General features: G+C 32.3%; 2 protein-coding genes across 3 annotated transcripts in view; both read left to right on the top strand.

Annotated features, from left to right (window-relative positions):
* The window catches only part of LOC111699655 (double-stranded RNA-binding protein Staufen homolog 2), a 37,917-nt gene extending 32,647 nt beyond the window's left edge, over positions 1-5,270 (top strand). Inside the window, exons 16-18 of one of the 2 annotated variants that reach the window (XM_023470378.1) lie at positions 1,761-1,847; positions 2,013-2,120; positions 3,925-5,270. In XM_023470378.1, coding sequence (XP_023326146.1) covers positions 1,761-1,847; positions 2,013-2,120; positions 3,925-3,963 — 234 coding nt within the window. In that variant the 3' untranslated portion in view covers positions 3,964-5,270. Of the gene's footprint in view, positions 1-1,760; positions 1,848-2,012; positions 2,150-3,924 lie in introns of both variants that reach the window. The other variant, XM_023470377.1, reaches the window with a different exon arrangement.
* An 11,591-nt stretch (positions 5,271-16,861) lies between these two features.
* On the top strand, positions 16,862-24,272 carry LOC111699680 (matrix metalloproteinase-24). Its single transcript, XM_023470405.1, has 8 exons — positions 16,862-16,963; positions 19,224-19,326; positions 19,812-19,933; positions 21,915-21,989; positions 22,611-22,897; positions 23,048-23,187; positions 23,265-23,433; positions 23,507-24,272. Exons 2-8 carry the CDS (start codon positions 19,240-19,242, stop codon positions 24,190-24,192), a joined length of 1,566 nt encoding a protein of 521 aa, XP_023326173.1. The 5' UTR covers positions 16,862-16,963; positions 19,224-19,239; the 3' UTR covers positions 24,193-24,272.
* The last annotated feature ends 2,743 nt before the right edge of the window (positions 24,273-27,015 follow it).

The raw sequence follows: 27,015 nt of genomic DNA, 5'->3' as shown, positions 1-27,015 counted from the left end.
AGGATTGAAAATCAGAGTTTGTGGCAAAACTCATTTTCTTTGATAATCTTGCACCTAAAAAGTTGATTAAAAAGATATTGTTTATCACATTGTTTACTCCCCTGCTCTATCCTCCTTTTATATTTCATAAGGAAACTTGATATATTTTTTTTGTAACTAAATTCTCAATGAAAGTTAACAATTTCCGACACTAAAATTAACTTTCAACAGTGTTCAAGTTCTAACAAATCTACTCAAATATTTAGTATACACACATTTTCTTTATCCTCCACAAAATCTTAAACTTTTTTAGACAAAGATTTTTGTTTCATAAACCAACATACATTCTTGTTTAAACTATTTTTCACGGGACGTTCGGAGAAAAACCTAATATTGAAAAATTGTTTGTCATTTATCATCCATGAGGGGAGGAAAGGGGATATTACCCTTACTGGAACAATAATATTTATCGGAGATAAGAGGACTGAATATTCTATCTATCTATCTAAATATACATTATAAATAGATAAGAGTAAATAATCAGAACCAATCTTATATTTTCTTTATTCTGAACACTGTTAATACAAATAGTTTGTGTTGAAGATTTCCTGTACTTTTATTTCTATCTAAAAAAACTGTTTGCCGTTTATATTTTTAGAATTTATTGACAACTGTTGTTTATTTTAAGGGACTATAAACGCAATTTCAAGTGGCCCTCCGTTGATAGAGTGGCATGCCCGATTGACAACGCTACCCTTAAAGATATGTCTGATCAAGTTTGGTCCATGTGTTTTGTTTTTGAAAACTGGTAAATTTCTGAATTCTCTACATGTGTGACTTGTCCTTTCCTTGCTTCAGAAGCAATGGAGCAATTAACAGAATTAAGCACTTTTCAATCTAGAAAAACGACAATATTTTCCACATTATAAAAAAGGAAAATACTTCGAAGGCATCATTTGCTTCTTCAATTCATGTTATTTCTTGGTATTCCAGAAATTCCAGACCCTCATTTAAATCTCATACATTGTGAATAACCCTGTATGTATATCCTCTCTAGTTATTTTATGGATTAAATTAGTGTTAAAGACCTATTAGAACCTCTTTTATTTATTTTGATATTCTCCTATTGTTTATTATATCAGTACTAAATTTTATAGATAGAATATTTTAAATAAGAAAACACAACATATACTTATTTTCAATTGTCCTATAGAATATTATATCTGTAAGTGAAATGATTTTCATGACAAACTCTGAAAGATCAACACTAGACGCAACCAATATTGGTGCCATGACAAACTCTGAAAGATCAACACTAGACGCAACCAATATTGGTGCCATGACAAACTATGAAAGATCAACACTAGACGCAGCCATTATTGGTGCCATGACAAACTCTGAAAGATCAGCACTAGACCCATTATTGGTGCCATGACAAACTCTGAAAGATCAGCACTAGACGCAACCAATATTGGTGCCATGACAAACTCTGAAAGATTAGCACTAGACGCAACCAATATTGGTGCCATGACAAACTCTGAAATGACCAACTCCTGAAGAGACAAAAATCTGAAACCACAAAATCCTCTGTATAGACAATGAAATTTTCTATTTTTTACGTTTAGGAGATTATTTGTCTTGTATTTAAGAGCGTGTCTTTCAGAAGATTGGTGACACAATTTGTTGTGAACTATAGTGCATGATACTTAAAAACTCATTAATACTGCAACAAGAACATATAGTTGAACTTGGCACACTTACTAATGTATTGATATTTTTAGATTCTTGGAGTGACTGTAACTTACGATGATTTTCCAAAGAAGGGAGAATATCTTACCCTAGTTTCTCTATCTACTAATCCTGCTCAGGTAGGCCTACCAGAGCTTCAGAGAGATTTGCAATACTTTTTTAATTTTCTCAAGATCTTGTTCACGAGATTATATTTTATAAAGAATGACAGGTTTTTTGAGGAAAAAGAAATGTTTGTGCAACTTTTGTACCTATTAAGTATCTACAAAATGTTTTTACTTCAGGTTTCCCATGGTTCTGGACCTAACTTGGAGTCAAGTCATAATAACGCTGCTCATACTGCTCTTAAAAGCTTAGCTGCAACAGGGCTAGATACTATAGCAGCTGCAGGGGTAGATAATCTTTCTAAACTTGAGAATGGGTAGGTTTAGTAATTAGAGCTAGGTTTATTGGATAGTCGACAACTAGACTAGAATAAAGGATTTACAATTATTTTTATCTAAAAGAATATCTTCTCTTTATACTTCAAACAAAATTATCCTCCCAAAGAAGTGGGTTTTTAATGCTTTTATTTCGTCGTCCGTCAGTATAAATAAATATTATAATAAATATTTTCAGCTACACAGAAATAAAAACCTAGTTCCAATGTAATATCTAAATATAATTCCTATTCGATGGGACCGTAACAATTTCAAGAGCAAGAAATTTTCTAGAAATTTTTATAGAAAATCTACGATTGAAATAAACCAATATTTCAAAGAAAAATAATGGATATCTCTTTATTCCTGATCAAGCCAAGCTTTTGAGACCACTGTTGTGAATCGGACATTAAACAATATATATTTAGGGCCCCTTGAAATTACGTTTAAAGTCCCTTTAAGGTTTTACAACAATGTCCGAAAATCCTTGAGTTCTTACAAAAATAAATAAAGGATTAAGAATACTGGTCACATGTACCCATAGTTAGTGGATTCATAGATATTGGATATATAAGTATATATAATTAATGGATATAAGTATCCTTAGATATTGGATATAAATATCACTAGATAGTGGATAAAGTATCCTTTGACACTCGATGCAAGAATCCATAGTGTGTGGATACATGCATTCATATTTATTGAATAAAAGTATTCAGGAATAAACATACTTGAAAATAATGTATCTACGAAAACGGACTATTTCAAAAATGAGTTCTACTGCTAGTCTGACTAGAGGACGAAAATTCACTTCTCCGGACTATTCNAAGTGGCTGGATACAATTATATCCCTAGATAGTGGTTGGATTCAAGTATTCCTAGTAAGTGGCTGGATACAAGTATCCTTAGATAGTGGCTGGATACAATTGTATCCCTAGATAGTGATTGGATACAAGTATTCCTAGATAGTAGCTGGATACAAGTATCCCTAGAAAGTGGCTGGATACAATTATATCCCTAGATAGTGGTTGGATACAAGTATTCCTAGATAGTAGCTGGATATGAGTGTCCCTAGATATTGGCTGGATACAGTATCCCTAGATAGTGGCTGGATACAAATATCGCTAGAATAGTGGCTGGATACAGGTATCCCTCGATATTGGCTGGATACAAGTATTTCTAGAATAGTGGCTGGATACAAGTATCCCTCGATATTGGCTAGATACAAGCTTCTCTAGAATAGTGGCTGGATACAAGTATCCCTAGATATTGGGTGGATACTAGTATCGCTAGAATAGTGGCTGGATACCAGTATCTCTAGAATAATGCACGAATGCATACCCTGAGGGATTCTTAGAGATAAAGTTGAAGATACATTCCTTATTATTAATATGCCAGGATTAATTTCTTGACATGTTCTCTACAAACTTATACAGCACGCACAGATTCAATCTTCATTATTATTGTTTTTCTTGTTATTTATTATTCGATATTTTCCTGGAATTCTTCGTTTTTCTCATTCCCATCATATTTTCTCATTCCCATCATATTTTCTTATACCCTACATATTATTCTAACACTGTCAACCATGTTCTAACGTTTCCAACCTATATTAATAAATTGCTAAATTATCACATTGCCACCCTATAACCTTTTTTTCTCTAAATTTTCGTTTCTTTCAATCATAACCTACCTCCAGGCATTGTTGAATGTTGACCTAATCCCAACTTAATCCTTGAAATACTTTTAGTAATTCCTGTAAAATATTTTATTTTAGACGTGTACAGATTTAGTGTCGGATCAAACGTCATTTTAACCTAAAGATGTTCCCCCTTTTAAACCTACTCCAGAATATCAGAACTTGAAGAGAAGGATGTGGAGTGGAATTCTTTATTCTGAAACCTGTAGATCTGAAGATTGATCTTTAACTTATTATATAACTGTTAACTTCTCAGCTTGCGTGAACATCAAAACCAAATATTCTGTCATAACTGTGTTGGGACTAGTATGCTATTTAAAGATAACAAAGCTGGGAGTCTTATTCCTTTTCAGTCTTTTTTCATTCTTAGATTCAAGGTTGCCCTATTTTATGAATTCTGGGTTGCCACTTGTCAACAACAGATTTTGAGTTTAGGGTTGAAATCCCTATTAATAAAATTTTGTTTTGCTAACTGTAGAATATGAATTCAGGGTTGCCAACTCTAAAATATGAATTCAGGGTTGCCAACTCTAAAATATGAATTCAGGGTTGCCAACTCTAAAATATGAATTCAGGGTTGCCAACTCTTAAATATGAATTCAGGGTTGCCAACTCTAAAATATGAATTCAGGGTTGCCAACTCTAAAATACGAATTAAGAGTTGCCAACTTTAAAATATGGATTCCGAGTTGCCAACTTTAAACAATGTATTAAAAATATGAATTCAGGGTTGCCAACTCTAGAATATGAATTTAGGGTTGCCAACTCTAAAATTTGAAATCAGGGTTGCAAACTCTGAAATATGAATTCAGGATTGCCAACTGTACATTATGAATTCAGAGTTGCCAACTCTAAATTATGAACTCAGGGTTGCCAACTTTTAAATATGAATTCAGGGTTGTCAACTCTTTTTCATGAATTCAGGGTTGTCAACTCTCTTTTAAAGGAAATATCTGCATATATGGTGTTCTAATTTTAACACTTATTTATTCCTTTTAATATTTAGTTTTAAAAAAGTAAATGTAATTTTTAGTTTCGAATTTTAGTGGTTTCAGAGAAAATTTCTAAGTTCCACCATGCATATTTACTTTCCCAGAACTCTCTAAATTGGGAATAAATTGTCAAGCTGGCAACATTGTTAGTAATTACCCAATTACTTGTATTGTACATGTTTTTTTTTCTGAATGTAACAATGTTAAGTTGAGACTTGTAAAGATAAATATTGTCCCTGGAGCTAGGGGGACATTATATTCAGATATATTGATATTAACTATTCCTAAGTATTCCCTGTAAGTTTAGGAAACCCCTTCTCCCTGTCCTAGATATTGAAAATTTACATCCACCGCATGTATCAAAACTTGATGCTAAATTATTATATGTCATTAGGTTCTGAAAACCTTAATATAATAAATATTAATTATATATATTTTATTTTTAAGAAGCGGGATCAAAAGATTTATTAAACTTATTACTCATGCTAACCTAGTTTTTCGTTTCTTATCATGAAAAATATCAAATAAATTAGAAATGCAAAGATTCAATAAAAAATTGGAATAATTTATAAGTTCAAACATCTTAAAATAAATTGTTAATGTTTAAGGGGAATGTGAGAGTAATTTGAAGTAACCTTTCATTGATAGAAGTGGGATGTCCGAAGTAACAGTATCATAAAAAGCTAGGTTTGATTAAGTATGAATTAGATATCCCTGCTTTTGATTTTATGAACCGATTATTTTTATTCGGGGCTTTCTTCAATAAAAAACTTTTTCTTGCTCCAGAAACCAAAATCTTATCAACCTAAAAAAAACACGACGTAATCTGTCATATTATTGATTAGATTAAGATCTCAAGGGTACCGTGGAGAATCGGGCATGCCCGTCTTAAAATGGAGGGTCATTTAAAACAAAATTCCCTTTAAGGTAATAAACCTTCTACAATAAGCGTAAGATGCATCCTAAAACCTCCTTACTCAGTTCACCTCTAACTATAAAACATAGTGAAAACACGACCAAAAGAAATATTGAGTTTTTGATAATTTAAGATAAAGATGACATTTGAGAGGATATAACTATTTATGAAACTATTGTGTACTTGATCATTCTTCCTTACTTCATCTTAAATTTCATAATGAACGTCCTATAATGTTAAACTAGCCGTACATTTAAAGTTTTGATTGGTTCCCGGATTTTCTCCAAAAAATTAGAATATTCTAATATATGCTAAAAATTCAAGTCAACAACTCATATTATCAAATATTCAGCGAGACGGTTTTAAAATTTATTATTATTTATACAAACACGAATAATAATAGGAAAATACTATACGAATCAATAATGCATGAATAGATAGTCCAGGATGAGGAGGATCTCCAGGGCGACCTATTATCCAGGGAGTTGATGCTCAACTGCTTATTTTCCCCAAGTTTCACTCCACCCTAGCCTAGGTTAAACCCTAGCTACCGGGGAGCTGGCCGGCCATCTCCACCAGCGCCCGGGCCTCTGGAATAACAGAACATTCGGCGTGGCTTGGGTTATCGGCGTTAGAATTCACGTATAAACTCAAATAAATCCGTTAGGTCTGTACAAGGAATGGAAAAGGGGGGGGGGGCAAAATCTCTCTTGATCGCAGGAAAGATCAACAAATCATTTTCCTGCTTCAATATTTCCAAAACATTTTTTTCAATTGAAATGAAAATCAAATATAAATAGCCATTAAAATAAGACAAGTACACAAACGTTTCATAAAATTACTTATAAAACTATTATTTTGGCATGACGTGCTGTAAAGTTTTTGGACTTAAATTGTCTCTATATCTCGAAGGTTCTCGCCTTTTCGATAAATAGAAAATTTCTGTCCGAAAACTTCATAACACTGCGAACCAAAATAACAGTGTTATAAATAGTTACTTTGCTTTTTAGCTTCTATATTATACATTTAGAACTAAATGCGCATGTTTATGTCTATGTAAAATAAAAATTTTAAATGTTTTAATGTTGCTTTCTATTTCTAAAATAAATGGTTAAAACCAAGGAATACGAATAAAGGGAAGGGAAATAGCGCTGGTCTGGCATGAGAAAGCCGGTCGAACTGCTTTGCAGACGAGTTCTTTATCACACACGCACACTCTTTTGGTACAGATACACAACATGACTACAGTCAATGAAATTGCAGAATAATGTCGTCAATTATAATTATTAATTAAGCTTCAATAGCGATTAGTTTATTGTATGTAAACTTTAATCAAATTCTATTTTTTCAGGAAAATTTGGCTTTATAGTGTTGATTTAAATTAGGGTTTCCAATCGGAATTCCGTTGGGCGGAATTGCGCGCAATGGTTGCTTCCGCTTTCGCTATTTCATTGCGCGCAATTGCGCTATAATTGCGAAAAAGGAAGCAATAAATATTCGCGGAATTGCGTGCATCGGAATTGCTTTTCTATCTAAAAATCAATAATTTTAACTGCAGCTCGACTTACAAATTTATGCAGCAGATACAAGAATGGAATTAAATATCTCTGTTGATTTTAAAATGATCGAGGCCCGAGTGTCACTCGTTTCAACAGTTTTCAAATTTTAAAGTTTCTTGTTAAGCTGCTAATTAACAATTTAATATGATACATTTTTCATTTGTTAACATTGGATAAAAATTAAAATGGAAACTTTACTTGGTTAAAATTGTAAGGTTCGTTTAATCAAAATTAGATATAACAATGAGAACCAGAAAACTATGGTACAGAAAGACAACATCACAGTTAATTAATAAGTTAATTAAATAAGTTAATTAAATGTCTTATCCAGTTACATGGGTTTGCTTGAGTCTAAACTGTCGTCTTCCTATGCCAGAGTTTTCTGGTTATCATGCTGAACCAGCTGCACATGAATATTATAAAACAAAATATTAAGTATAAATTCAATTTTCTTAGCATTTGAGATTGAAATGTGAGTGAAGTTCAGTTTAAATTGTATGCCACTACCAAAGTTTAAATTGAATTTTTTGTTGTTGAAAGGAATTGCGCAATAATTAATTGCATTTATTGCGTGCCATAAGGGTTAAATTTAATTTATTAAAAAATTGAAACATAAACGCAAGAAAGTTGGACGGAATTGAGTTGCTTTTATTTGCGCGCAATTATTACGGAATTGCGCGCAAGTAAAGTCCACTTGCGTTGGAAACCCTAATTTAAATATATAAACAATATATTGCATGTATATTAAACTTATTTTTAAGTAAACAGTTGACAATAAACAAATGTACTCTCCTAGACTGTACGAATACCGAGATTCTTATGTACTGTAGTGTATATACCTACAATACACGCCTTCAGTTCGTTATTACTTACATACACCCTTTTCGTACAGACATACATACATGACGTTTAAGCCCCCTGGTTAAAACACAAAGGGGAAGGTGAACTGATGCAGGATACCTGTATTGGATTTACAAATATTCTAGAAAGGATTATTCACAAAATATGAGATTTTAATGACGACTCTTAACTAGAATGTTCTGATTTTATTATGGCTAAGTTTTCTGGTGGGCACATTGTTTGTATACGATTTACAAAATGATTTGGCAATGAAAGAAAATAGTAACTGTCGTTCCTGAGAACTCTGAAATAAATTGAAACCAACTATTATCCATTTTACCTTTATGCTGCATATTTCTTCTATTCTAACTGATGTAGTCCCATTTTACCTTTATGATGCATATTTCTTCTATTCTAACTGATGTAGTCCAATTTTACATTTATAACGCATATTCCTTATACTCCAATCTATGTCACATGATGCCTCTATGATGCATATTCCTTTTATTCTAACTGATGACCCATTGTACCTCTATGAATCATATTCCTTTTATTCTAACTGATGACCCATTATACCTCTATGATGCATATTCCTTTTATTCCAACTGATTTGCCATTATGCCTCTATGATGCATATTCCTTTTATTCCAACTGATGTCCCAAGGTGCCTCTATGATGCATATTCCTTTTTTTCCAACTGATGATCCATTATACTTCTATGATGCATATTTATTTTATTCCAACTGATGTCCCATTATACCTCTATGATGCATATTCCTTCTATTCCAACTAATGTCCCATTATACCGCAATGATGCATATTCCTTTTTATTCCAACTGATGTCTCATTATACCTCTATGATGCATATTCATTTCATTCTAACTGAATTTTAAATTTTTAAACACATTTTTCCTGCTACAGACACATGATCCAGATAGGTTGATATTTTTCTTTTTGATGTTTGATATTTTTTAATATATTTTTTATTTGACATATTTTACTTCGCAATAAGTATATTTTCGCCATACCTCATTTAACAGCATATAAGAGTTTGGTTAAGTGTTATCTCTTTCCTTGGTTTTATTAATGTTCCAAATTTAGTTATTTTTCACCTTTTTCCTCCTCTGCAGCAATATTTTCTTCCAGTTAACTAGATTTATTTTATTTCTTGAAGATTTATGTATCGACCCAATATTAAGTTTTATATCTATATTGTATACAGTGAAACCCTTAATAACGAATACATCGAAAGAATTTATCAAATGTCGTCTTGACAATTTTTCAATGAGTTTTATACTATATTACGTAAATTTCAGTCTTTGCGAAGATAAATAAATAACCATGAATATGCGGGAACAGTTTTAAAGAGTTCCATATAATTATTTAATTAAAAAACTAAATATCTGCAACATTCCATTATCAGAAAGTGAAGAATACGACATTTGATTAATTCTTTCGATGTATTTGTTATTAAGGGTTTCACTGTATATTGTTTACTGAGAAAAACAAAGCAATAGTCGGTTTCATAGAAACTTAGAAGGGTTAATTGAGATACAGGGTGTCACGAAACATGACAGTTGGTAAATGTCTTCTTCCGTATACTGGATTATTAAAATCTTTTTTTCCGTTTCTTTAGTTATAAAAATATTTTACTTATATTTTACTTTGAAATCAATTTTACCATAATATGATGACTGCCATGTATTATATCTTTGATATCAAACAACTTCACCATTTATGGAAGGAGGTATTTTAAACTATTAACCAACTGTCATGTTTCGTGGTACCTCCTGCATATTAGGTAGGTTTTACATTTGCAATTACGCAGAAATTTGTAGAAAAACTACCCGTTTTACCGGTGTGATGCCTGGAGAGAACTCGTACCTGCAGCGAACTCTGGTTATGCTACGCGGCAAAGCGCAAGATTCTTTTAACATAAACAAACACTTGGATTTATGGAACGGATTTGTTTTAGTTCTAATATCGGGATTTTTGACACCTCCCCCTGCCCTATTATGCTTGCACAAGCAATTTCAACTTTTCAATTTTAATAAATTAATACTTATTTTTTATTATTTCAGGTAACCTCCCCAGTCCCCATCTCCCCTAACCCTTTAATGCAAAAAAAGTACAAAAATGTGATTTACTCCTGCCCCTGTTATGGAATATTTAATTCAAAATGTACCCCCTTCCAGCCTGTGTTGCAAACTATAGCATTAGAGGACTGATCTCACTAATCTGAGACCTGTGTGTATTTTGTACCTATAAGAATTAGTGAATTTACATGTAAATTGTAAGTTTTCATATGTATATATATATATTCATATATTCAAATATATACTTGTGTATTTTATTTACTTTTTACTTACATGTAACTTGTAAATCTTCTGTGTAAAAATTATATCCCTATTCCCTACACATATAATATTTACTTAATATTACAAACATTTAAATGTAAATGTAAATTGTAAATCCCTTGTGTAAAATATTTACTTTTTATTATCAATATGTATAAAAAATAATTGTGTAAATTACAAATCCTCTGTTTTAAGATTATATATCCCTGTGTATAATATTTACTTTATATTTTTAATGTAAATGTAAATGTAAATGTATATGTAAATGTAAATGTAAATGTATATGTAAATGTAAATGTAAATGTTAATGTATATGTAAATGTAAATGTAAATGTAAATGTAAATGTAAATGTAAATGTAAATGTAAATGTAAACGTAAATGTAAACGTAAATGTAAATGTAAATGTAAATATAAATGTAAATGTAAATGTAAATGAAAATGTAAATGTAAATGTAAATGTAAATTTAAATTATAAATTCTCTATGTAAAGATCATACCAATGTGTAAAATATTTACTTTATATTACTTACATGTAAATGTAAATTGTAAATCCTCTGTGTAAAGCTTATATCCCTTTGTATAATATTTACATTATATTATTTACATGTAAATGTAAATATAAATTGTAAATCCTCAGTGTAAAGATTAAATCCCTGTGTAAAATATTTATTTTATATTATTTACATGTAAATGTATAAAATGCAAATTGCAAATTCTCTGTGTAAAGATTAAATCCCTGTGTAAAATGTTTACTTTATATTACTTACATGTAAATGTAAATTGTAAATTGTAAATCCTTTGCGTAAAGGATATATCCTTGTGTATAATATTTACTTTATATTGCCAATATGTAAATGTAAATGTAAATTGCAAATCCTCTGTGTAAAGATGAAATCCCTGTGTAAAATATTTACTTTATATTACTTACATGTAAATGTAAATTGTAAATTGTAAATCCTTTGTGTAAAGGATATATCCCTGTGTATAATATTTACTTTATATTACCAATATGTAAATGTTAATGTATATTGTAAATCCTCTGTGTGAAGGATATATCCCTGTGCATAATATTTACTTAATAATACAAAAAGTTGTGAATGAATTTAGCAAAAAAAAACGGTGGATCGGTGTTTCAAAAAAATCAGAAATGTTGCAAGGATACAGTAGAACTATAATAAGTATGATACAGTAGAACGTGGAGTTCTAGAGCGAGTTGTATTACATACTGATACAGACCTAGAAATAATTGTACAACATGGAGTTCTAGAGCATGTTGTATCTGTACGATACATACTGAGAATCAAGAGATTGTTGTATCTGGCTTGATACAGACCTAGAAATTATTGTAGAACTTGGAGTTTTAGAGCATGTTGTATCTGTACAATACATACTTAGAATCAAGAGATTGTTGTATCTGGCTTGATACAGGCCTAGAAATTATTGTAGAACCTGGAGTTCTAAATTGAGTTGTATCTTGTAAGACACATACTTAAGAATACAGATAGAGTTGTATCCTGATTGATATGACCAAGATATGATAAGAGAAAACACAGAAAGAGAAACTGTATCAGAAGAAACAATAACAGTGCAGAGTTAAGTATCAGAGTGTTTAGAATACCAGACTGCACAGAATACCAGATGTGTATAAAGTACCAGAGTTGTACAAAATACCAGACGGGTATAGAGTTAAAGAATATATAGAGTACCATAGTGTACAGAATACAGGAGTGTATAAAGTACCAGACTGCACAGAATACCAGAGTGTATAGAGTGACGGAGTGTATAGAGTACCAGAGTTAACAGAATACCAGAGTGAAACAGTGGACAATGGTACCATAGAGTTATTAGTGCAGAATCAAATACAAAACCGGATATGGAGGAAACCTTAGTACCAGGAGGAAACCAGAGTACCAGGGGGAAACCAGAGTACCAGGAGGAAACCAGAGTACCAGGGGGAAACCAGAGTATCAGGGGGAAACCAGAGTACCAGAGGGAAACCAGAGTACCAGGAGGAAACCAGAGTACCAGGGAGAAACCAGAGTACCAGGGGGAAACCAGAGTACCAGGAGGAAACCAGAGTACCAGGGGGAAACCAGAGTACCAGGGGGAAACCAGAGTANTAATATCAAGTATATCCGGAAGAAGAGGAAGAAAAAGAAGGTGTGGTTGAAGGAAAGGACAAAGCCTACCTAGATTGGTTGGATAGAGTGGAATGTTGAATGGTTTACAGAGCAAATGATCAAGTTTTAGAGAGACGGCTGAGTAATGAAGAAAGAAAACTATGGCCAGAAGAGAAAGTGATGAAGCAAGAGTAGATGATCCTGAGTTTAAACAAAATAAACAGGATAGATGACGAAGAGAATGTCATGATGTATGGCGAAGAAAAAGCGTGGATTGAAGGAAATAAGAAAGCCATGATGAGTGATAAGTGCTGAAGAGAAAGCCATAGTTGGAGGAAAAAATGATTGTGTTTATATAAACAGGTTAGATAAATCTTCTGAAAGGAAACCACTGAAGACAGCAGGGTTGAATCTTGCAGTGGATTGTGACACCAAAAATTTAGTGAAACCGGAATTGACAATGTCCTACTCAGAACAAGAAGCAAAATTTGTATAAGTCAGGAAAGATTAACCCGGTTATGTAATGTGACGCACTCTATCTCCCCAATTAGGAGTATAAAAGAGAAGATAAATGAAATGGAAAGTAAGCAGAGAAAGTCCTTAGTATTAAACATATACCGGAAGTACGAGAGAAAAAGTCCATTTCTGCTGACAGTGCTTTTAATTTGTCAGGCAGTGCACAAGCTATGACATAGAGAGGAATGCAGAAGAAAATGGGAACTATGCAGGAAGGGAAAATTCAAAGCTTATATAGGGACAAAGAGGCACGGCACTGAGAAGAATTGAGAGGCGGAAGTAAACCGGAAGTAGTAGAAGATGAAGAATAGATGCAAGAAGCAGATTATCCTACAGAACAGAACAAGAGGAAGTGTATTCGTGAAAATTTCAAGATAGATGAAAACTGGATATCAAACAGAGATGAAAAACCCCAATTAGTAAGTTAGGGAACTTCAGATAACTTATGCTACAGACCCAGAAGAAAATCCGATGGAAATAAATCTGGGAAGGCTGAAGTTACGGAATATACCTGCCTGTAATACACAGCAAGAGCCAAGAAAAATATCTGGATCAAAAGGAGCATCAAGATCAAGTGTTTAAGCATCAAGATCCAAAGAAAAATCGATACTAAGAGAAGCATCAGGATCATAAGAAGCATCAATTTCAGCAGCAACATCAGGATAACCAACAAGATCAAGAGAAGCATTGACAGCAAGATAAGCATCAAGATCAGGAGAAGCATCGAGGCCAAGACAAGCATCAAGATCGAAAGAAACTTCAAGACCAAGAAAAGCATTAAGAGCAAGATAAACAACAAGATCAGGAGAAGTATAAAAATCAAGATAATCATGAAAATCAAGAGAAGCATCATGATCAAGAAGAACATCGAGAGCAGGATAAGCATCAAGATCAAGAGAAGCATCAAGACCAAGAAAAGCATCAAGAGCAGGATAAACAACAAGATCAGGAGAAGCATAAAAATCAAGATCTACATAAAATTCAAGAGTATTAAGATCAAGGAAAGCATCAAGATCAAGAGAGGAACCAATATCAAGACAAGCATCGAGATCTACAGCAGCATCAGGATAAGCATCAAGATCCAAAGAACCAAAATGAACAGAGAAAACACCAAGAACCAGGAGAGCACAAAGTAAAGGAAAAAATGGGAAAATCTTAAAAATAGATCAACATAAAAATCAAGAGTATCAAGATGCATGTCCGTTGCAAAAAATATCTTCTTTTCGTGTAGAAAATTTTGTTTAAAAAGTGTAAAAAGAGGGATTTTTAAGGGAATTTTTAAAAAAAGTTTACAAGATATGACCAAAAGTTCATAGCAAAATTACAAGTTAATTTGTTGTAAAAATTATTGTAACTCTATACAGTGAGTCAATGAACTGTCTGTATATATTGCCCTAGATATCTTTTTTTTTAAATTAATATTGAAATAGAACTTCGCTTTTAAACTCAATTGTGATTTTGATTAAAAGTTTTGTATCCACATGCATGGTTACTCAAGCTTGAAGTGGGTTTATAAAAGCCAACATTTAGAAATTCTGAGAAAGCCCTGACACTCAGGCCCCTTGAGCCTACACTTCATGAATTCAAACATAGGAATACTTAAGAAATATTTGTCATCCAAAGTAAACATTCTTTAAAACGTAGATCGCTTTTTGTTGATGTGTAAAAAAAAGAAAACTTGACATTAAAAATTCAAAAAAACTATTTTTAAATGAAAGAAATTATCAATAAAGTTAACAAAAAAAAAATTTAATTGCAAATATTTTTTGCTTCTGCCTGTTGGGGGTTACGGTTTGGGTAAAGTATTGAAGGGAAACTTGGTTATCAAGGCTTTTTGTAAATAGTTAAAATATCATAAAATTATATCTAAAAGAATAAATAAGTAGTTTTTAGATTGAAAACGTTTAAACCATCCTTTAAACCAATCTTTAAACCATTCATTAAACCATTCTTTAAACGATTCTTTAAACCATTCTTTAAACCATCCTTTAAACCATCTTTGAATCATCCTTTAAACCATCCTTTAAACCATTCTTTAAACCATTCTTTAAACCATCCTTTAAACACGATACTTTAACCATTCTTTAACAAATCTTTAAACCATCCTTTAAACCATTCTTAACGCCATTCTTTAAATCATACTTTAAACCATTCTTTAAACCATTCTTTAAACCATCCTTTAAACACGATACTTTAACCATTCTTTAACAAATCTTTAAACCATCCTTTAAACCATGCTTTAAACCATTCTTTAAATCATTCTTTAAACCATTCTTTAAACCATACTTTAAACCATACTTTAAACCATTCTTTAAACCATTCTTTAAACCATTCTTTAAACCATTTAAACAAACCATACTTTAAAAAATGGTTTAAACCATACTTTAAACCATTCTTTAAACCATTCTTTAAACCATTCTTTAAACCATTCTTTAAACCATACTTTAAAAAATGGTTTAAACCATACTTTAAACCATTTTTTAAACCATTCTTTAAACCATTTTTTAAACCATCCTTTAAACCATTCTTTAACCCATTCTTTAAACCATCCTTTAAACCATTCTTTAAACCATTCTTTAAACCATACTTTAACCATTCTTTAAACCATTCTTTAAACCATTCTTTAAATCATTCTTTAAACCATTCTTTAACCCATTCTTTAAACCATTCTTTAAACCATACTTTAAACCATACTTTAAACCATTCTTTAAACCATACTTTAACCCATTCTTTAAACCATTCTTTAAACCATTCTTTAAGCCATCCTTCAAACCATACTTTAAACCATTCTTTAAACCATTCTTTAAACCATCCTTTAACAAATCTTTAAACCATTCTTTAAACCATTCTTTAAACCATCCTTTAAACCATACTTTAAACTAAACCATTCTTTAAACCATTCTTTAAACCATCTTGTAAAGCATTCTTTAAACCATTCTTTAAACCATCCTTTAAACCATACTTTAAACCATTCTTTAAACCATTCTTTAAACCATCTTGTAAAGCATTCTTTAAACCGTTCTTTAAACCATTCTTTAAACCATCCTTTAAACCATACTTTAACCATTCTTTAAACCATCCTTTAAACCATCCATTAAACCATCCTTTAAACCATTCTTTAAACCATACTTTAAACCATACTTTAAACCATATTTTAACCATTCTTAAGCAAATCTTTAAACCATCCTTTAAACCATTGTTTAAAGCATTCTTTAAAGCATTCTTTAAGCCATTCTTTAAACCATCCTTTAAACCATCCTGTAAACCATTCTTTGAACCATCCTTTAAAACATTCTTGCAACCATTCTTTAAATCATCCTTTAAACACCATTTTTTAAACCATTCTTTAACAATTCTTTAAACCATTCTTTAAACCATACTTTAAACCATCCTTTAACCCATCCTTTAAACCATACTTTAAACCATTTTTAAACCATCCTTTAAAACATCCTGTAAACCATTCTTTAAACCATTCTTTAAACCATCCATTAAACCATTCTTTAAACCATTCTTTAAACCATTCTTTAAACCATTCTTTAAACCATTCTTTAAACCATACTTTAAACGCTCCCTAAAAATGAATGTCCATGTGATTTCAAGTGATATGCCTGGTTCACAACGATACCATTTAACCCTTAGTCTGAGCAAAAATTATGAAGATACTCTTGTTTTTTATCTAAAAATTGATTAAGCTTTTCTTTAAACTATTCTTAATAAGACCATATTTTAATGTTTTAAATCATTCTTTTGCTTAGGATTTTTTACTTTGATCCTTTTTTCGGTTTCAAGAGTAACAGGGAACGGAGACAGCACAAGGTACATAGTTTTATTATCATATCGTTGTGTAAATTATTATCATTTTCACCATCATAAGCATAATTATTATTATTATTTTTATCGTTATTATTATTATTATTATTTTTAGTATCATTTTCATTATTATTATTATTAGAATTATTATTATTATTATTTGTATTATTATTATTATTATATGAATCTTAGGGATTTCGAGATCAATTATTTGTGTACAGAATTATTTCACTCTGAATCCCTGCACTGTTGTTCTTACAGTGTCCGAATTTAATTAATTTAAGCCGCGTCTCAAATCCCCCAAAAACCGGTTTCTATTGAGCGCCGGCGTAACTATTGAAAAACTTAATACAAATTTAAGTGCAACCAACCATATTTGATCCCCGGCTTAAATTTAAGCTGCCGCTCAAATTCTTTAAATTCGGCCTCAGATCTCTTTAATATTCTTTCTCAAGATATCTCTTGAAGTATAAATTAATGAGATTTATCAGCTTCATAGTTTATTTGTTGAGTACATCTGTATAAGGTTACTCTTGTTTAATCAGCTCTCATGGTATCCGGGAAACTGTGGTTCAGCTGCTCCAGTTTAGGATCTGTCTGAGTAGCTTCCTTACCCTCAAATATCTCGTTCAGCTGCTCTGGTTCATGAGATGCTTCTATTGTAATCCTAACTGCTACTGTAGCTGTTTCTAGAGTCTCCGCTACTTTTAACTGCTCCTACAATCTACGTTGTTACCGACTGCATTCCCAGCTGCTTCCTTTATTGCCGGAGCTGCTCCTGGAGTATCTTCTACGTTAGCTGTTCTTACAATCTGAGATGCTCCTACTGCGTTCGCAGCTGCATCATTTACCACTGAAGCGGCTCCCGGAGTCCCTGATACTCGGGCTGCTCCCACAATTTGAGACGCTTCTACTGCATTCCCAGCCGCTACTGAAAACAGATCTGTGCAGAGCTTTCTGTAAGGAGAGCAGTGTCCCCTGCAACAAGATCTCTTGTTCCTTAACTGCTTCTACAACAGATCTGTGAAGAGTTGTCTGTATATCATTATTATTATTATTATTATTATTATTATTATTATTATTATTATTATAATTATTATTATAAGGTTATAATGTCAGGAAAGTTAATTGCAATTGCGTATACTCTGCGTACATATCAAAACCAGTTCTCTCTGGGTGTAATTTGTAAACAAGAATGGATGCATCAGTGTTTTTTTAGTATCCGTGAGGATAAAAGCATTTAATTTTGATAATTCACTGAATAGCTTCCTTTGACCAGTATATGGAATATTTCATGTGACACCCGTTTTGTGTTTACATTACCGCCCAGAGACAGTACACTGCAGTACAAAAGATGCATACACCTCTAAAATAACTTTCCTTGCATTATAACCTTGATTGTAATAATTAATGGGTTCAATTAAATACTATTTCGAGATCAATCATTTGGTCCCATGGTTAGGGTGTACAGAAATATTTCACTCTGAATCCCTGCACTCTTGTTCTTAAAGATCCCTTTGATATTCTTTCTCAAAATATCTCTTGGAGTTTAAATGAATGAGATTTATCATGCTTCATAGTTTATTTGTTAAATACATCTGTATACAAGGTTATTCTTGTTTAATCAGCTCTCTATGGTATCCCGGAAACCGTGGTTCAGCTGCTCCAGTTCAGGGTCTGTCTGAGCAGCTTCCTCAACCTCAAATATCTCGTTCAGCTGCTCTGGTTCATGAAATGCTTCTATTGTAATCCTAACTGCTACTGTAGCTGTTCCCAGAGTCTCCGCTACTTTTAGCTGCTCCTACAAATCTCAGATGCTCCTACTGCGTTCTCAGCTGCTTCCTTTACTACTGGAGCGGCTCCCGGAGTCCTTGCTACTCTGGCTGCTCCCACAATTTGAGACGCTTTTACTGCATTCCCAGCTGCTAATGAAAACAGATCTGCGCAGAGCTGTCTGTAAGGAGAACAGTGTCCTCTGCAACAAGATCTCTTGTTCCTCAACTGCTTCTACAACAGATCTGTAAAGAGTTGTCTGTAAAGAGCAGCGTCTCCTGTCTCTTGGATATCCTAGTTATTCGATGTATCCTGAAAGTCCTAGTTCTCCTATGTGTCCTGAAAGTCCTAGTTCTCCTATGTGTCCTAGATATCCTAGTTCTCCTATGTGTCCTAGATATCCTAGTTCTCCTGTGCTTCCTGGAAGTCCTAGTTCTCCTATGTGTCATTATTATTATTATTATTATTTTTATTTTTATTATTATTATTGAAGAGGTTTGTTCTACCTGATGAAGTATGGATATCTCCAGGGTAACGTGAACTCCTCCACGGACGGGTTGAATAAGTACATGAAGAGCGCAGTTCAGGATTTCCAGGTTAGATAACGTTTTACAAGGTTCAATAACTCTTCAAAACATACTTACGATGAGAGCTTCTGATATTGGATTGCAGAAAAGCTATTTGACAGCAATAAAAAGGTCTGTAAAATTAATATAATCGATTTTTTCTACAAGAATGATATAGAAATATATACTTACATGCAAGATGAATAAAAGATTAAAATACAAATTTTTTGAGAATGTGTTTTATTCAACATTTCTACATTTTAAAACTCAAATATCAATCTAAATAATTATTATTGGTAGGAATTTCAACAATTTATTTTATTCGGCGTTGCGTTAACATGGTTACAATTATAGAAATTATTACGAAACTAAAATTAATTTCATAACCTGGAAAATAAGTGAAAGTTCCACAAAAGAACATATTTTTAATATATTGAGACGTGTGCCAATGCTTATTAATCATAACATCGCAGTTTTATTAACCTTTATTAATCTGTGTAATCACATAAATCTAGACATTTGCTGGGTTGGAACCAACTGGAGTACTTGACCCTGTAACAGTGGAGCTGATGGAAACCCCTCGCTGCGGAGTTAAAGATATTATTGGACATGGAGCTACTGCCAGGAGGAGGAAAAGGTACAGGGTTACCCAAAACAGATAAGAATTCAGAGACGACATATATTCATTCGTATTTCTTACATTCCTGGCTCCCCGCAGCTTTCCNTCAACAATGTATTCTTTCCTTTTGACGATAATATTATGAAATAAGTTGTCAAGAACCTATTCTCTTAATTTTACATTTTATCGAAGCTGTGTCATTCTGGAGTAGAGTATAATGTAAACAAAAACAATAACATTTTTTAAATTAGAATTAAGAGAATTTTCATAATATGAAATTCAGCTAATAAAGTCATTAATACCATGCGTTAAAAAAATTGTGATCAAATTTGAAGTCTTATTTAAATATAGGAAATTGTGAAATCCCAATTTTGCAGAAAATATAATAACATCTGTTTATTTCTTTAAAGTGTTCATTTTGCAGTTCATTAACGAAAACTAGGAGATCATTGTCCAAACTAAAATTTTGATAAAATTCATTAAAGTCCAAATTTCTACTTTGTTTTACATTACAAACTATACAAATTCTTTTTAATATTTTTTTCTTTTTTTAATAATTCTTTAGAAGAACAGATTATCATTCCATATAAATTGTGGTAATTTTTTAAAACAAGTTTCATTAAAGCATTTAACTTTTTTTTTAAATTCCGCTCATTGGACTCTGTAAAAAGACAGCTCAAGGTTACTTTTAAGTTTACCGCTTTTATTCTGGACATATTCGTGTTCATTGACCAACTATTTATGGTAAGCGGTAAAAAAATCCAATTAAATCGTGTTTTCCTAAATACTATACTAATATACAGTACTTATTAAAAATTCTTTTGAAATTAAGTTTCGACAAAGTGATTTTTTTGGGGGGTGAAATGAAATATAATTTGGATGAAACGTGAATTGGGTGAAACGTTATTGGGTGAAACATGATTGGGCGAACTGTTACTACACCCCATTCTACCTCTTACCGGAATTTGGTAAAATAAAGATCGTAACTTTTGCATTGTAAGACCACAAATCTACCTTAATAATTAGTAGTTTTATCCTGAGGTGTAAAGGTGGTTAGTAGGACGTACCTTAAACTCTGATTTGATAATCCCGAGCTTCAGATTAAACAGTAACATAGATCAGTATCTTTTCTCGTCCGAAAATTGTAGTTGATTACTTTTGCTCTTATCGCTTTAAATTAAAAGTTTCCGATGTAGATATCGTTCAGATAGCGCTAATCCAGAACGAATTAATTCCGCTATCTCATACAAAAGTTCCAACCCCTGGTACCATTAATTTCAATAAGTTTACATTTTTGATTAGTTAAGTGCAAATGGATTATATGGATTAAATATGTGGTTCAAGTAGCAAATGGATTATATTGAACAGACATGTGCTTCAAGGGAGCAAATGGATTATACTGATTAGATAAGTGCTTTAATGAGCAAATGGATTATATTGATTAGATATGTGCTTCAAGGGAGCGAATGGATTATATTGAATAGATATTTGCTTCAAGGGAGCAAATGGATTTTATTGATTAGATATGTGCTTTAATGAGCAAATGGATTATATTGAATAGATATAAGTGCTTCAATGAAGCAAAGGGATTATATTGAATAGATATAAGTGCTTCAATGAAGCAAAGGGATTATATTGAATAGATATAAGTGCTTCAAGGGAGCAAATGGATTATATTGAATAGATATGTGCTTCAATGAGCAAATGGATTATATTGAATAGATATAAGTGCTTCAATGAAGCAAAGGGATTATATTGAATAGATATAAGTGCTTCAATGAAGCAAAGGGATTATATTGAATAGATATGTGCTTTAATGAGCAAATGGATTATATTGAATAGATATAGGTGCTTCAAGGGAGCAAATGGATTATATTAACTAGATATGTGGTTCATTGGGAAAATGGATTAAATTGATTAGATATGTGCTACAAGGGAGCAAATGGATTTTATTAATTACATATGTGCTACAAGGGAGAAAATGGATTTTATTAATTAGATATGTGCTACAAGGGAGCAAATGGAGGGTGAATGATCTAACCTACAGAATATCCCAATATCCGAGTACAAATAGGTGAGTAGTGAGCACGAAGCATATTTCGCATATCTAAAATCTAAATGTAGAGTGAAGCAATTAAAAATAACTTTATGGTAAATATTTGTCTAAAAAGTCTTTCTCTTTTTTCGTTGTGCTATTTTTTATTGGTTTCATCAATATCTTTTTACAGAGAGAAAGGAATTGAGTCTTTACCACAAATTCAGTTTTTGTAAAACCTATATTTTTGCAACCTTATGATGCAAACCTTTGATATTTCAAACTTGCATTCTTTGATCTAATAGCATTCATAGTTTGAAATATTAAAAGTCTACGACATTGGGTTACAACGATATTGAAATTAAAAAATCAGAGTTTGTGGCAAAAAGTCAATTTTTTTGTCCCATATTTTTACATTCTCTGCAAAAGGTAAACGAAAATTATAAATTGAATTTAAGCATTTATTTGTAATAAAATATAATCAAATTATTTGCAACAAAATGTTCTATTTTTATTTGTGTTATTGTTTATGTCTAAGTACAGTTGAAAATGCTGGAATGATGAATGATGAACCATGTTGATTTGTGTCGGAGTATTTGACATTTTCATTTTAAACAAGAATTTAATTTTCTTTGTACTTTAATTACATGATTTGTTCAGGCTTAGTAAACAAGAGATAGATTTGCAGTTTAAACAGGCATTCCAGCTTTGGGAGGATGTTACCAGTCTCAGGTTCCAGCTTAGAGATAGTGATCCGGTTCATATAGATATCAAATTTGTCAAGGGAGAACATGGTGACGGAGATCCATTTGACGGTCCTGGAGGAACCCTGGCGCATGCGTACTTCCCACAATATGGCGGAGATATGCACGTGGATGATACTGAATACTGGACAATTGATTCTTTTAAAGGAACTAATCTACTCCAGACAGTTGTTCATGAACTAGGTTTGTACATTTTCACAGTAAAAGAATTTATTTTTCTCAAACATTTAAGTTTCTTTGTATAATTTATAGTTGCATCAACATTTTTCGTTACAGTCACTTTTCCATCATTACAATACGATTTAAAAGTGCTTATGTTGAAAATAATTACAGGACACAGTCTTGGTTTATCACATTCGGACGTCCGAGATTCTATAATGGCTCCGTTCTACACGGGCTGGACTCCGAACCTAAAACTGAGTAAAGACGACATCCAGGCTATTCAGGCCTTGTATGGACCTAACGTGAATGAGGTTAGTTAGGACGGAGAATTGAATTTCAATATAATTAATTAAAATTCAAAGCTTAAAAAATTTTTGTTTGATTTCAGGCCAAACCAACCCCGCCTCCCACAACTAAGCCCCCAGTTCCCATTCAACCTGGAGGTTCAGGACAACCTGAACCCGGTTCGGGAGGTTCAGGAGATACTTCTCTCTGCGAAGATGCATCGATTGATACTATTTTCAAAACAAAGGATGGATCTTCATATGTTTTCAAAGGTGTGGATAAATTATATTTTGCTAATATTTTCTGTTAAAAAGTTATATTGGACTCGACCATCTTATTTTTTAGGTCAGAACTATTGGAAATTGACGGATACAAGTGTAGCGGATGGATATCCTAGGCTGATATCCCAGGACTGGGCTGGATTGCCGGATAATCTAGATGCAGCCTTTACCTGGGACTCAGGAGCAACCTACTTTTTCAAAGGTGGAGAATACTGGAAGTTTGAAAACATGGTTCCGAGTTCAAACTATCCTAAACCTCTCTCCAAAGGGTTCCCGGATATCCCTTCCGATATAGATGCAGCCTTTGTATGGGGCGGAAACGGAAAGATTTATTTCTTCAAGGATAATAATTACTGGAAATTTGATCCTGACCGAACCCCACATGTCCAGTCTGGAAAGTATCCTCGAAGTTTGTCTCTCTGGGGTCTACCTTCAAATGTTGAAGGCTCAATCCAATGGGACAACGGCAAAACATATTTCTTCAAGAAGGGTCAGTACTGGAGGTTTAATGATCTGAGATTTGGTATTGACAGAGGCAACCCTCCATTCCCCCGGAATACCGGAGAATGGTGGTTTGGTTGTCCTAAGGTTCGACCTCTGATTGACGAGAATGCCGGGGTAAACCTACCCGGAGTAAACCTGCCTGTAGTTCAGGCTGTGGAGGACGGAGGAGATGTAGCGGTCAGAATAGATTTATTAAACGAGGAGTATTCTAATACTGCAGGGGACGAGGATCTCGATGCATTCTAGTATTCAAATAAATCATAAAATAAAAAGATAGAAAGGAATTGAGTCTTTGCCACAAACTCTAATTTTCTAATTCCTATATCGTTGCAACTTGTTGGTGTAAACCTTTGACATTTAAAACTTTGATTATTTGATCAAACAGAATTTATAGTTTGAAATATTTAAGGTGTACGACATCAGGTCGGAAAGATATAGGGATTATAAAATCAGATTTTGTGGCAAAGACTTGCAATTCCTTTTTGGACTTTAAAGGGACTGTAATCGTACTTTTGAGCGACCCTCCATGCAAAGATAGCAATGCTCGATTTACAACGGTATCATTGAAACCTGAATCTGATCAAAAATGTGGAAGAAAAATCGGTTTTCTGAGTAAAGAAGTGGTTATTTCTGTAAATTTCTCAAGTGCTTCTTATAAGCAAGAAATGCACTTTTACAGAGAACCTAAAAATGAAAGAAAACAAAACATGCATATATGTAATTCATACTTAATTAGACAAAGCCGAATAAGTTTTCCGGGAACCGTTGTAAATCGGGCATTGCCACGGAGGTTCACAAGAAATTACAATTAAGTTGTTGACAAGTGCCACGCCAATTATTTGTTAAACAGAGATTCTGTAAATCAATCATCCACTCTATAATGATAAGAATGCATTTCTTTAAATTAGCGAATATTAAGCTGTTGACAAGTGTCACACCAATTATTTGTTAAACAGAGATTCTGTAAATCAATCATCCACTCTAAAATAATAAGAATACATTTCTTTAAATTAGCGAATATTAAGCTACTCTTCATTCAAAGAGTGTCAATAAGAATTATAATTGAATAAATGGGGTTTTAACTCCAATTAAAAAAAACGGTTTTAAAATGCAAAACTGAAAATATGTAATTGTAAAACTTTTTCATTGATTGAAGTTACAAACATTACGTTGATAATCCCTGTAAAATAGTACGCGGTGCATTTAAGAAATTACAAAATATAACCACTTATATTTTAACCCTAAATATTTATTCGATTTTGAACTTTCCGAAATTTTGAGTTAGTCAAAATTTCTAAAATTTAGTTTAAAATAATTTTTTATATCATCATGTATTTATTGTATATGTAAACCATGGAATAAATTAGAGAACTTTTAATTTTTTTTTTATTTATCAGACATTATGTTTTTTATTAAGTCAGGCAATAATAACCTGGTTTTCTCTTTTAGATGCTTTAAGCCCTGTTCTATACTTTCCAGCTCTTCTTGAACCTTTCAGATCTTTTATAAACCTTTCAGATCTCTTATAAACCTTTCAGATCTCTTATAAACCTTTCAGATCTCTTATAAACCATTCAGATCACTTATAAACCTTTCAGATCTCTTATAAACCTTTCAGATCTCTTATAAACCTTTCAGATCTCTTATAAACCATTCAGATCACTTATAAACCTTTCAGATCTCTTATAAATCTTTCAGATCTCTTATAAACCTTTCAGATCTCTTATAAATCTTTCAGATCTCTTATAAACCTTTCAGATCTCTTATAGACCTTTCATATCTCTTATAAACCTTTCAGATCTCCTATAAACCTTTCAGATCTCTTATAAACCTTTCAGATCTCTTATAAACCTTTCAGATCTCTTATAAACCTGTCAGATCTCTTTTAAACCTTTCAGTTCTCCTTTAAATTTTCAGTTCTCCTCTAAATATTTACTGGTCTCTTGACCCAGTATACTTCGTAGTTCTGCTTTAGGCTCTACGACAAACCTTTTTCACAAAATGCTTTTTTTCAACTTTGAAATTTTCTTAAAAATTCTTATGTAAACATCACAATTATTCCGCAAACCTCAAAACTTTCCTACAAACCATTAAGTTCACGTTTGCACCTCATAATTTTTCTTTAATCTTAAAAGTTATCCGGTTGGACTATATACTCTCAAGTTCTCCAGTTGGACTATGTACTCTCTAGTTCTCCAGTTGGACTATATACTCTCAAGTTCTCCAGTTGGACTATGTACTCTCAAGTTCTCCAGTTGGACTATGTGCTCTCAAGTTCTCCAGTTGGAATATATACTCTCAAGTTCTCCAGTTTGAATATATACTCTCAAGTTCTCCAGTTGGACTATGTACTTTCTAGTTCTCTAGTTGGACTATATACTCTCTAGTTCTCCAGTTGGACTATGTACTCTCAAGTTCTCCAGTTGGACTATATGCTCTCAAGTTCTCCAATTGGACTATGCACTCTCAAGTTCTCCAGTTGGACTATATACTCTCAAGTTCTCCAGTTGGACCATATACTCTCAAGTTCTCCAGTTGGACTATATATACTCTCTAGTTCTCCAGTTGGAATATATACTCTCAAGTTCTCCAGTTGGACTATGTACTCTCAAGTTCTCCAGTTGGACTACATACTCTCAACTCCAGGATGTTAACACTGGTAAAAAAGGCCTTACATCAAGATATGTTTAATTTATTCATTGAACTGTTTTAAACAAACTCTTTTCATTGAAAATTGTTTTCTTATTTTGATTTATTTTGTGGACCAAGTACTTAGAGCGTTATAAAAAGTACCCTAATGATAACGAATTTTTACATATTCAAACATGACCCTAATCATAATTATTAAAATTAAGATAAAACCCAACAGAAAATTTTAGATAAAAATGTCTGTGTAATCCAGGGCCGAAGTTTTTTTGAAAAATTTTCCCATCTCTATCCTCTGTTTCAGAAATATATTTTTTAAGCATTAATTTAACGTATCAAGAAATATTTTTTTTTAACCTGATGCAAAAGCATTATCTGTAAAGAAAACCTACGTAATGAAAATTGACACGCTAAGATAAGAAG

This window comes from Eurytemora carolleeae, unplaced genomic scaffold, assembly GCF_000591075.1.
Source record: "Eurytemora carolleeae unplaced genomic scaffold, Eaff_2.0 scaffold279, whole genome shotgun sequence".
Classification (NCBI taxonomy): domain Eukaryota; kingdom Metazoa; phylum Arthropoda; class Copepoda; order Calanoida; family Temoridae; genus Eurytemora; species Eurytemora carolleeae.
The sequence above is the reverse complement of the archived record's forward strand: the minus strand, read 5'-3'. Positions and strand labels throughout refer to the sequence as shown.